Source organism: Cebus imitator, unplaced genomic scaffold (genome assembly GCF_001604975.1).
Source record: "Cebus imitator isolate Cc_AM_T3 unplaced genomic scaffold, Cebus_imitator-1.0 Scaffold45, whole genome shotgun sequence".
Lineage (NCBI taxonomy): Eukaryota > Metazoa > Chordata > Mammalia > Primates > Cebidae > Cebus > Cebus imitator.
The window spans coordinates 6133985-6147295 of NW_016107360.1; the positions used below are offsets into that span (position 1 = coordinate 6133985).

General features: G+C 40.1%; 1 protein-coding gene across 1 annotated transcript in view; it reads left to right on the forward strand.

Annotated features, from left to right (window-relative positions):
• Positions 1-13311, forward strand: part of DNAH11 (dynein axonemal heavy chain 11) — a 403839-nt gene that overhangs the window by 270950 nt on the left and 119578 nt on the right. Inside the window, exons 56-57 of the mRNA XM_017526963.2 lie at positions 3995-4228; positions 10093-10239. Of these exons, the coding sequence (XP_017382452.1) occupies positions 3995-4228; positions 10093-10239 (381 nt within the window). The remainder of the gene's footprint in view (positions 1-3994; positions 4229-10092; positions 10240-13311) is intronic.

A 13311-nucleotide genomic window follows, 5' to 3' on the forward strand; every position in this document is an offset into this window, starting at 1 on the left:
AAAAAAAAAAAAAAAAAAAAAAAAACTACGCTTGTTGCTGCCTTATGTAATGGTAGTAATCTTGCTGCACCTGCTGTTGGTGCTGCTACTGCTGCAGCAGCAGAACGGATACAGTTTCAGTATCCCTGACCCAAAGCACTTGGCACCAGAATTATTTTGGGTTTCAGATTGTTTCGAATTTTGGAATATTTGCATTTGCATAATGAGATGTCATGGGGATGGGACTCATTTATGTTTTATACACTCCTTATGCACATAGTCCGAAGGTCATTTTATGTAAGATTTTGAATCATTTTGTGCATGAAACAAAGCTTTGACTGTGACCTATCACATGAGGTCATAAGTGGAATTTCCACTTGCAGTGTTTTGTTTTGTTTTGTTTTTTTGAGACAAAGTCTCTCTCTGTCGCCAGCCTAAAGTGCAGTGGTGTGATATCGGCTCAGTGCAACCTCCACCTTCCAGGTTCAAGTGATTCTCCTGCCTCAGCCTCCTGAGTAGCTGGGACTACAGGCGTGTGCCACCCCAGCTAATTTTTGTATTTTTAATAGAATTGATGTTTCACCATGTTGGCCAGGATGGTCTTGATCTCATGACCTCGTGATCCGCCCGCCTTGGCCTCTCAAAGTGCTGGGATTCCAGGCGTGAGCCACCATGCCCAGCTGGTATTATGTTAGCGTTCAAAAAGTTTTGGCTTTTGGAGCATTTCAGATTTTGAATTTTTCAGATTAGGGATGCTCAGCCTGTTCCTGCTGTCAGTTTGCTTTGCTTATCACCTCCTACCCATCACGAGCCTCATGAGGAGGGACCACTTGTTTCCCCTGGAATGGAGGCCCAAGAGTAAATAATGTCACTGGTAAGGGGCACATCTGCAGTTTGACACCAGAGCACATAGTCTTAAATCCTTCTCTTGACTATTGCATGAATGTTTGACTATTTGGAAAGAAGTCAAAGAAGAAAGGAAACAGAATTTTTAGGAGCAATTTTGTGGGCAGGAAGAAGTACAGGAGAGTGGGTAGTATTTTACCAGATTTTTCAGAACTTGAAATCTAGCCGAGGTCCTAGGATTCAAACCCTGTGTCCCTGGGTCCCTCCAGAATCTTCTTCTCAGAGAGAAACAGCACTATGAAGAGCTTAGGACAAGTGCGAAAATGCAACGCTGCTCATTTTATGCATTCGTAAGTTACCTTTCTTTAATAAGCCACCATACAACCACAAATATCTGATTAATTCAATCTTTTACCAGCCCTAAAGGGAGCAAAAAGATCCAGTAATTGATGTATAGCGCATCTGTTTGACATATTTAAAAATTAACACAGAAATAATTTCTGAAAAAAATGTTCAAGACTTACTGTAGGTATATGGCATTTAATGTGACAAAATTATCCCAAGTTAAACTTCAAAAAGAGAAAGTAGATTTTTTTCACCTGTTCCTTTTCCTTTTGCCCTTCCTCCCTCCCTTGAATACAATGCTCTTGAAAGCCCAAATTTAATATTACAAAACAATGTAGTCCTCTTCGCTGGTCTTGAGAAGGTATAAAATCCTAAATTGATTTAGTGCTGACCTCTGGGTATCGTTTACATTCAACCCTGCTGTTTGTCATCTTCAAGAGGAATATACTCGGCGCTTGCTTGATATGCCAGGTGTCTGGAGTACTTGGTGTGGCAGAGACTACGACTGCTTGAGAACTGTCACACCAGATAGCCGAGATCTGTTTATGTTTTTGTGTTTGCAGTGAGCCATCTGAGAAAGTAGAAATTAAACATGTTTTCTTAATGCGAGGAAAAGCAGTTTCATCTTTGTATTTGATTATACATTGGAGATAGCATCCCTTTCTGAAGCATCTTAGTGAGGAAACCTTGAGTTTATAACCATTTGATACTGGCACTCAGCTTATTTTTATTTTTGCTTTCATCATGATTGGCTACTAAAGGACTGTCAACGGTTATCTACTGGTTTCTATGAAGAGGCCAAATCTCACAGAACGATGTTCTACCCTCACATCTCAAAGTGAAAAATACAGCTTTGCTTAGCCCTAGCCACGGCAACACCAGCAGCAACTCCCCCCAGCTCTCCCTGACGCCCCCCACCAAAAAAAAAAAAAAAAAAAAACTGGAGATAAATGAATGGCAGAATAAATAATTTATGCTAATGAAATTACTGCAATTAGTAGTTCTACAATGACCCTTTTAAAAGCCACAGCTGTTAATGTCAGGAAGTGCTGTCACTACTGACCTTATCATAAGAGAAAGTGACAAATTGAGAATGCAGGGAAGACCAGTCATCAGAGAGGTCTGTTCTGGAACGATTAGAGTTTTCTGAAAAACAGTGTGAATTACAACCAGCTGCTCCCTGGCTCAGCGAGTCTCCCATGCTGTGCCATTTTGTTAAGCCCGATAACAATAGTTATTTTGCCCCATTGAGACAAGTTGTCTCGGGCCACTTTCAGCTCTACCGGAAACCACTTCTTCCATCCCCAATTTACAAATGAAACTGTTGTTAAAGAGAGCTTTCAGCGCCTCCAAGGAGCCTCCTCATAAGGATCATGGTTGGGCACAGGCCAGAGGGTTTTTTTTTTCCCTCCTCTAAGGAAGTTATACTTGGCTGAGGAAGTATTTATCTATATTAGAAAGGTATGTGTGTACCTTTAGTTCCCATTAAAACAAGACAGGGCAGGAGTAAATTCCTGCACATGTATGTATGGAAGTCAAGCTCTTGTAAAAATACCGTCTCCAAGGGATTACGATTTACATGAGGTTGATATAAACTTTTTTGTAAATTTTATTTTTCTGAGTCTACTGTTTGGAAATATATTTGTATCTAGTGTCCACTAGAAACCAAGAATATTAGGAATTTATATCACATTATATTTAACTTTAATTATAGTAATATACATGATTTCATTTACTAGTGAGATGGACTTTTAATACTCAGCACAGTCCAATATGTAGGTATTTTAAACCCACTTGGGAGTTTGTCCTGATGTTGGAAGGCTAGTTGTTTAAAGACATTGTTCAGGAGCAGTTGTTTTTCACCAACAAGAATTGGCCTGTCCCTCCTCGCACCTCTGCTTATAATATTAATGGTGCAGGTTTGAAACGTTTAACTGCATCACCAGCCACTTGTGTGCAATTTTCCGAAAGATGTCCAAGCATTATTGGCAACACTTTGGTAAATTATGTGTGACTTTCCTAAGAGTCGGTGTCGCTCATTTAATTCATATTAATTGATTTTTAGGCTTCCCTTGATTAATTGAACCTGGTTCATCTTGTACAGAATGCAATAAATAATCATTAAAATGAGGGAGATGTGACTCCACAAATTGAAAAGTTAACTACTTCAGAAGTCATAGAGGACAAAATGGAAAGAATGTATAGTCGGGGGTCCTCCAGTAACTCTTTGAAGGAGAGTTGCTCTTTCTGTAGGTTTTCTTCCTAAATTAGAGTAGAAATGATCGTGATGTTTTTCTCCCAGAAGCAGTGACATATATACCGTACTATCCAGTTGGTTTTTACGTGAGTTCTCATAGAACTGTGAGTTTCTGAGTTTTGGTTTTTTTTTTTTTTTTCCAGTGACTTTGAAGGGTTATTGCTTCTCCTTGTCTAAAGCTTAGTTTGAAATCTTCCGCACAAATATTTTTCAGGATATAGTGTCTGTTTCTCCACCTTCTCTTTCACACACTTGGCATATAAAAATCAAGCTGTGAAGAGCCGTTCTTAGATTTTGGCTTGTGGGTTTGGTATGTGAAGCACATACAAGTCCTTTGTCCTACTTGGCAAGAAGAAGGTTAATCAAGCTGAATGCTTTATTGTAATCTCCCTAATCCTGTGGATAGCTCTTAAAGATTAATAAAGTTTTCCCAGGTTATCCTATAATTTTTTTCTGACTTTTAGGGAAAAAAGATCATTTTCTTGACTTTTCTTCTGTTTTTTTTTTTTTAAGTTGTATTTTTAACTTGAGAGGATTTCACATGAATTGTAACGTTTATGTTTTCAGCCACAGCACAAGGACTCCATTAGCCTTTTCATGGCACATGTTCACACCACTGTAAATGAAATGAGTGCCAGGTATTACCAGAATGAGAGAAGACGCAACTATACTACCCCAAAGAGTTTTCTAGAACAAATATCACTGTTTAAGAACCTGTTGAAGAAGAAGCAAAATGAGGTATCTGAGAAAAAAGAACACTTGGTGAACGGCATCGAAAAGCTAAAAACCACAGCCTCTCAGGTATGACCAGGATGTGTTGTTACTGAGTGACATTGATGCTGCTTAAGAGAAAAATGTATTTCCTTTTGAAGCACTATTAAATCCATTTCTATAAGATGCCAACTGGTGAAATGTACTGTTTGATGACCCAAAGAACACACTGCTACTGCCTTCTGGAGCCTAGAATGGGATTGGCCAATGACTTGTCACAGCTGGTTTAGGGAGAAACCTTCTCTTACTGGCCTGACTCAGTGCAAGGCAGCGTGGGATATTGGAGGGAGCAGACACAGTGGTTGCCTCTCTTGTCTCTGACTTCTTCAGTGCACGGTACTTGTTGTCAAGGTTTTTAACATCCTGGGATAGACCAGTATCCCTTTTGGTATCAGATTCTCAACCTTCAGTGAGGGCATCATTCTCTGGCTAATGACTGTGGCAAGATCCCAAAGCAGAGCTGTTTCTCCTACCTTGGTGACTGGTCTGCTCCTCTTAGCCACCAGCTCTCTTAGATAAAAGTGTCCAGTGTCATCTTTGTCCTCAGTCCTAAGGCCCCTGTTCCCACAAAGGGTGATACCTCTAACTTGCAGGAGTAAATCAGGAGCAAATCAGCACAGGATGTTAATCATGTGTAGTTCTGTGCACATGACATTAGTTCACTGCTAAAAAACAGAGGATTTCATGAAGTAGGTGTTACTGTAATTTTATATGTGATGTAATTTTATATATGAAAGAAAATTGCCATCAGTCTTTCCATCAAGACATCAAGTGTCAATCAAGACCTCCTGTGTCTTCACAGATTTTCTATCTGTGATTCTTAGCCAAGGGGGAGTAAAGAGACCCAGGCAGCCCCATACTCAGCAGACACAGTGAACTGGCCCTGTTCACACCAGGAGGAGGTTTCTCCTTAAACCAGCTGTGACACCAAAATCAGCCAATCTTATTGTAGGCTTTGGAACATTCTTATTCATCAGCTTACAGAGTTTAAGACCAGAGAGCCAGCAAGGTTGGGTTTTAAACCCAGGTCTGCTCTGACGCCTGTGAGTTGTTCATGGTACCATGCTGCCTCTCTGTGGCTAGAAAGAAGAGACTGGAATGAGACTCTGGAGACTTTGAAGAGTAGCCCAGCCTTTCTCTGAGCCAGCCAGGACTTAGAGCTGGAGTGAAAAGAATTCTCACTGCAGATCACCTCAAGACTAGAAATACTGGTGGCCTTTTCAGAGTGATATCATCAGGTCACACTCTGATATGCTTTACAAGAATTGGGCTAGTCATTTCCCCCAAGTGGCCTGCATGACCCACCTGCGGGTAGGCTACAAATAAGCTGAGACCTGAAGGAGGGAGCACATTTTCATGTGGGTACCTTTTCACTCTGAAGGGCTCTCTGGCCATATCCTTCAGTCACTCTGGGCCAAAGCACCACTTCCCTCTTTCCCTCTTAGTTTTATCTACCAAGAATGACTCTGTGGCAAAACACTGTGATCTGTACTAAGCAATGAGTAGATGGACCACAATTGAGAAAGAGAAGCCAGAGTGAGGAGGTTTCCAGGACAGTTGGGGTCAAGTGATATTAAGAATATGTGTGGTGACTCACACCTGTAATCCCAGCACTTTGGGAAGCCGAGGCTGGCGGATCATGAGGTCAGGAGTTCAAGACCAGCATGGCCAATATGGTGAAATCCTGTCTCTACTAAAATTACAAAAGTTAGCTGTGTGTGGTGGCACACACCTGTAATCCCAGCTACTCCGGAGGCTAAGGCAGAAGAATCACTTGAACTTGGGAGGCAGTGATTACAGTGAGCTGAGATCATGCCACTGCACTGCAGCCTGGGTGACAGAGCAAGGCTCCATCTAAAAAAAAAAAATAGTTTCCAGGAAACCCACAAATAACATATCCATATTTGTACACCTTCTCCTTCCCTCTCAAAGAATGCCTGTCTAGGCCGGGCACAGTGGCTCACACCTTTAATTCCAGCACTTTGGGAGGCTGAAGGAGGAGGATTACTTGAATTCAGGAGTTTGAGACCAGCCTGGGCAACAAAATGAGACCCAATCGCTACAAAAAGAATTTAAAATGAGCCTAACATGGTGGCACGCACCCATAGACCCAGCCACTTGAAAGACTTAGGCAGGAGGATCCCTTGAGCTCAAGAGTTTGAGGTTATGGTGTGCTGACAGGGTCCCTGAGCTCCAACCTGAGCAACAGAGAGACCCTGTCTCAAAAAAAAAAAAAAAAAAAGAATGTCTGTGTTACCTGTTTCTTTATTCACACCTCATTTCACTTTCTTGCTTTTGTCCTTCTCCGTGTCTGTTTTCTTCTGTCTAGCCTCTTCTACCTCACTGGAATCAAGACTCCTTTCCATAAGAAAGATTTTTCCCAGGAGTCCTGTTGTGGTGAATAAGACAAGGAAGGAGCTCTGTGTCACAGCGTGTTTATATCCCTTTGAATGCTTCCCAACCTGAACCTGTTGACTTTGCCCACAGGAAATGATATTGTTGTCACCCAAACAGCTTTCAATACTGTGGGGCACCCTTGGCAAATCAATGAGTGCTATTGCCATACTTGAAGGTTTTTTTCCCCAAATGACACCGCTAAAAGCAGGTGGGTTACCATCCTGGACCATTCCAGTAGTGGCAGCATCCCAGCCATAGGAAAAAAGAAGAGTAGAGAGACTCTGATGTCTTAATAATCACCTCGGTTATGTATTGATGAGTGAGGGGGATGGGCAAGAAAGAGAAATGAGAGCCAGTTCACTGTGTCTGCCGAGTCAGGGCTGCCTGGGTCTCTTTACTCCCCCTTGGCTAAGAACCACAGGCAGAAAGTCTGTGAAGACACAGGAAGTCTTGATTGACATATGAAGTCTTGATGGAAAGACTGACGTGATTTCTTTTCATCAGGTATTTGTATATAGAATGTTCTTACTATCAAAAAAAATGGTTGGAATAGTCAATAGCTACATGGTAGTTTTAGAAATAAGTGGGTTATGAAAAGGAAGGATGATTTCCTATGTGGAGAATTGGTGAGCCATGTAGTGTAAGGTCAGGTTGTATGGAGAGCATAATGCCTGTATATTGGGGCATGTGTCCTCTAGGGGTCTGCGTTAAGCAACTCTATGTCATTTGAAAACCTTAGCAATGTTCTTTTTTTTTTTTTTTTTGAGATGGAGTTTTGCTCTTGTTACCCAGGCTGGAGTGCAATGGCACGATCTCGGCTCACCACAACCTCCGCCTCCTGGGTTCAAGCAATTCTCCTGCCTCAACCTCCTGAGTAGCTGGGACTACAGGCGTGTGCCACCATGCCCAGCTAATTTTTGTATTTTTTTAGTAGAGATGGGTTTTCACCATGTTGACTAGGATGGTCTCGATCTCTTGACCTCGTGATCCACCCGCCTCGGCCTCCCAAAGTGCTGGGATTACAGGCGTGAGCCATCGCACCTGGCGCAATGTTTATTCTTTACAGTAAAGTTGTAAATCCCTTTTATAGCCAAATAATCCCTCTCTAGATGTCAACTTAGGTCATCATAGATAGTCATAGTGACCTTTCTTCATAAATAAAGCCTCACTTCCACGGCTTCACCCACCTTGAATATTTCAGAGCTAACAGCTTCCTTAGAAACTGAAATTAGGGCTTGAAATAACATAATTTTTTCCTAGCCTCTTGGGTGATTCTTTTCCCTTTATTTCTATTTTGAGATGATAATTAGATTCAGAAGAAATTACAAAACATAGTACAGACAGGTCCATGTCACATCTTACAGGTCCGGTGGTAGCATCTGCATAACTAGTACAATGTCGAAACCAGGAAAGTGGCGTTGGTACAATCCACAGACCTTATTCAGATTTCCAGGTTTTTTGTTTTTTGGTTTTTGTGTTGCGTGTGTGTGTGTGTACGTGAGTGCGTGCGGGCTTAGTTTCATGCAGTTTTAGCATATGTATGTCTGGGGACTCACTACCACAGTCAAGGCACTGAAAACTGCCATCTACAGAAAGATCCCATGTTGCCATTTTATAACCACACCTACAGCCCCTCTTCCCTCCCCGCCTCCTGAATCCCTAGTTCCTGGCCATTGCTAATCTGTTCTCCATTTCTATAATTTTGTCATTTCAAAAATGCTATGTAAATGGAGTTATATAGTATGTAACCTTTGGGTATGGTTTTCTTCACTCAGCGTAATTCCCCTGAGATCCATCCACGGTATTGGGTATATCCATAATTTGTCCTTTTTTATTGTTGGGTAATATTCCACAGTATGAAGGTAGCACAATTTAACCATTCAACCATGGGAGGACATCTGGGTTATTTCTGGGTTTTGGCTATTATAAATGACGCAGTTATGAATACTCGTGTTCAGGTATTTTTTTATAAACATAAATCCACAAGTGACCAAAAATGAAATTACTGGATGGTATGGAACTTGCATGTTTACATTTATAGAAAACAGACAAATATTTTCCAGAATGGCTGTGACATTATGCATTACTGCCAGCAGTGTATGAAAGATTCAGTTTCTCAGCTTCCTTGCAAGAATTTGGTGGTATCTCTAATTTTTATTTTAACCATTTTCATAGGCGTGTAGTGATACCGTGGTTTTCCTTGCATTTTCCCGATTGGTGATTGTTTTGACTATGGCCTAACATAACACTAGTTTCATACAGCTGAAAACAGCAGAGAAGCATGTCACTATGCAAAGTTACCCTGCATTCATAGAGACTGCAAAATCAGTCATAGCTTCATCTATAAGAGTACAAGTAGCAGTCATAGTAGTAATCATGCTTTTTAGCTAGAGTGTGAATGTGCTGTGTTGGGTGGAAATTACAGGATTACTCACATATAGTAGTGGGACATTGTTCCACAAGATGAAACCACGGAAATGTCTTTAGCAATTGAGTTAAAATAAATGATTATGGTGGTTCTTTGCTGCTATGATTTTTCAAATGTTAATATTTGTACTTTTGGAAAAGAAATGCAATAGAGAGTTAATTATTGTGATGTATACAGCTGCTTTCAGATACTTCTGATAACCGAGTCGCGTCTTTTTCTCTAGCAGCTCACTTCTGCTCTTAGTTACATGACCCTCAAACTGAGGAACCTAGTAATGCCCTGTGAACCTAATGAAATTTTAAATGAAAATATTGAGAGTTCTTTTTAGCAGATAAATTTGTGGATTTCTCGGAAGGCTGAGTTCTCCAAGAGCTGAGTAAGGTTGTTCAGTGACGGGCTGATGGAAGACATATATGCACCTGAAGCTCACTAAGTTTTGGCCACAGCATACTAATGCCTCAAACACACAGTTTGCTCTTCTTAGTAGTTATTAAGTTGAATATTGGGTTAGCTTCACGATCATAAATGAGGTGAAAAAAAATCAAAGGGCCATTTTCTATTTGATGGGAAAAAGTGAGACCTGTCAGTGGGCTTTTTAATATGCAGCCAATTAATCTGCAGTCAGGCAAGGAGTACTCAAGCCTTCAACCCACCAAAGCCTCCAACAACTCTCTGTTGGAGAGTGAGAGGCATGGTTCTTCCAGTTTATCACCAAGTATGTCCTTCCACAACTTCTGCTTCCTTGAGCCTGATCTGCCTAGGACCTGAAAGCAGATGTTGGCGAAGGAGTATGTGATTGGACAGAAGGAAGAGAAGCTTCCCTACTAAACCTGTTAGTACTGACAAAAATTAATTATATTTCCTGCAAAATTATTGGAAAATATTATTCTGTTCTCATGGAGAAAAACAATGTGGCTGCATTTTTGCAAATCAGAATGTGAAATCAGGGTGGAAACAGACGCAAAATACAAATTGTTAGGTATTCCTGAATTCATTCCCAACAATAAGCTCTACCTGGGATTTGTTGTGACCAAGGCAAGTGACATAACAATAGTGACTTTTCCTTTAGGTGGGAGATTTAAAAGCCAGACTTGCCTCTCAAGAAGCCGAGTTGCAACTGAAAAATCATGACGCCGAAGCTCTGATCATGAAGATCGGACTTCAGACGGAGAAAGTGAGCTGGGAAAAGACCATCGCTGATGCTGAGGAGCGAAAGGTCAGGCTAATTCTACCATTTAGAGTGCTGAGCTATATTTAGCACAAAATAAACCTTGGTAGGCGAACAATTTTGAACAAGTTTCTCTCCAGGGAGCATAAAGTCTAAAGAATTATTACAGTTACACATGTAACAGCATTTCACACCATGATTACCACTTGACCTTTCTTTACATTATGCATTTCCCCAACCTTTTAGCTCTTTTAATGATGTGAAAGAACAATAAATACTGAGCTCATTCAAGCATATAATGGATGTGGATCTTCAACATCAGGCCTATTTGTAATACAGTAAAGGTCAGGAAGTCACCTCTGAGGTTTTTTAAAGGTTTCCACTTTTTAGGCAAATTGAACAACTCAATTGTTAACAAAGCCCATTCCATCACTTTGCAAGATGGTTTTCAAATCTTGCATTTTAATAATACAACTGGAGTTTATTATTAAGTCCTAAGCTAAATTTGTTCTTTTTGATTCGATTGAGACCCTGACATTCTGTATTGTGCTTTATTGTTGGACATAATTTCTTTTAAGATTATGTAGATTCTGCTTTATTTCTACTCAGGGTTCTAGCAATTCTGAAATACGTCTTTTGTTGTCATCTTTTTCCAAAACGTCAGCTACAAACGGAAGATATTGTTTTCTACATCTGACTGATTTCTCAAAAGAAATACCATAGTAAACAGAAACATTTAAATACATATTTGTGTAAAAATCGAGTGTACATGTGTAAGGTAAAAATTTCTTATTTTAGACAAAAGATTATAATCAGGGCCTAATAACAAGTTATGAGTTGCTAACATACTCATACCCATTGGATCAGTAGTGATTATGCCATTTTTTCTTGTATTTTAGGGTACTTGAAAATATTTGAGTTTCCCAGTGGTGTTGCCATTCATATACAACTGAGTTGTTTTGCTTTTTTTCTAATACATATTGAGCATGTTTTTCTTGCACAACTGAAGACTTGAAAAGTAATTGAACATCAAAACTAGAAACAGACAGTTTTAAGAAATAAGCTTATGACATTTAAAATTGAAGATAGGGCACATTTGACATGATCAAGGAGCATATGATTCCTATTTAGAGTCATAAGTGTTTCTGCTGAGTTGCAGTTAAGTGGAGAATGTCCCTAAAAGTATATTATTGGGCTTGGCGCAGTGACTAATGCTTGTAATCCCAGCACTTAGGGAGACAGAGGCAGGCGGATATCTTCAGCCCAGGAGTTGGAGACCTGTCTGGACAATATAACAAGACTCTATTCTCCATAAAAGAGGGTCAAAAAAGACAAAGTATATCATTATATTGAGCAATTAGGTATCACACATGATGTAATTACCCTGAGCTAATTCCACCCAGGGAATGTTTTTCAAGCATTACACAAACGTGATATTCTAGTATTTATTATATCATAACCTACCATCACAGATACTTGTTGGAAAATTTATAAATACTGTAGGAGGTTTTTGTGTGTGTGTTTTTTTTTTTTTTTTGCATTTTTACCTGTGAATTCTTAAGGAAAAATTACCCTTATAAAAGGAGAAAGAGGTTTTAGCAAATTAGAACTCATCTGACATGTCGTTTCATGAAGTTCTTCAAACACAAAGATGGGACATACTATTTTTAATATTTAATCCATATCAAGACAATATAATACTTCAAACGTTTTCACTTTATCCATAGAGCTTAGTTTAATTATAAATAACAAATATTAACTGAACATCTGCTTTTTCACCAGGCACTGTTGGAGACTATTAGGGATATTTGACAAGCAGGATGCTCTCATGTAAATTACATTGCCATGGAAAAGACTGACAGGAGACATGTTACACATTGAGAAGCAGGATATTTCAAGACAGGTGCTCTGATGAAAATCAAGTAGAGAGCTATTGTAAATTGGGTATGGAAGGAAGTTCTTTTGTAGTTAAACTAGGTAGCATCTAGAAATTCATCAACACTTGAGTCCATGCTGTGGGCTCACATTCGTCATATGTCCAACAATGTGGTAGATGCTACACTATGCCATACTAAAGGGGGTGAATATGGACTGTTTTGGTCCTATGAAATTGGGATCTCAAGTCTTCACACATAAGCAGTAATTTAAAAGCAACAGTGCATAGCTCACAAAGTACAGAACCACATTTAATATGAGTAAACAAATGTTGGGGTTCGAGACTGTCTTGCTGTGTGTCTTGATAGCCCATATAGAAAAGCAGGTTGAAATCATTGCTTCAGATTTATAAGATAATCAAGGGCAATTTGAACCACTGGCATTGCCAGCAATGACTTCAAGTCACACAAGCATCATAAGCCTGTTTGAAAATTAGTTCTTCCTCCATCTTTGTTTGGCTTCTCAGCTCCAAATTCTAAAATGTGAAGAATCCTCTGATTGCTTCCAAAGTATGTTCTCCCTTGGGTAGATTGTAAGCCTTCGTGAGTAGAGGTGCCTTCTAAATTGAAGCGCTCATATCATGTCTTCAGAAGTTGAACATCAATCTTGATTTGGAGAGGCTATCAGTTTTTGTGTGTATTTCTGTTGTGAATGTGGGTAGGCCTGGGTTTCAGAGGATCATAAGGAAATTCTTGTAATCCAAAGGCAGGTAAGTGCACTGTATCAGTTTGCTAAGGCTGCCATGACAAAATACCACAGATTGGGAGACTTCACCAATAGTAGAAGTTTATTTTCTCCAAGTTCTGGAAGCTGGAAGTCCATGATCAAAGTATTGGCAGGTTTGGTTTCTCCTGAGGCCTTCTCCTGTGGCTTGCAGATGGCCGCCCTCTTGCTATGTCCTCATGTGATCTTTTCTTTGTGATTATTTCTCTGATGTTTCTTGTGTGTGTCCAAACTTCTCACCCCAATCAGTTTGAATCAGGGCCCACCCTAATGACCTCAGTTTAACCTCATCACCTCTCAAAAGGGCCTGTTTCCAGATACAGTCAAATTCTGAGCTTGGGTCTTCAACATAAGAATTTTAGGTGGGCCGGGCGCGGTGGCTCAAGCCTGTAATCCCAGCACTTTGGGAGGCCGAGGCGGGTGGATCACAAGGTCAAGAGATCGAGACCATCCTGGTCAACA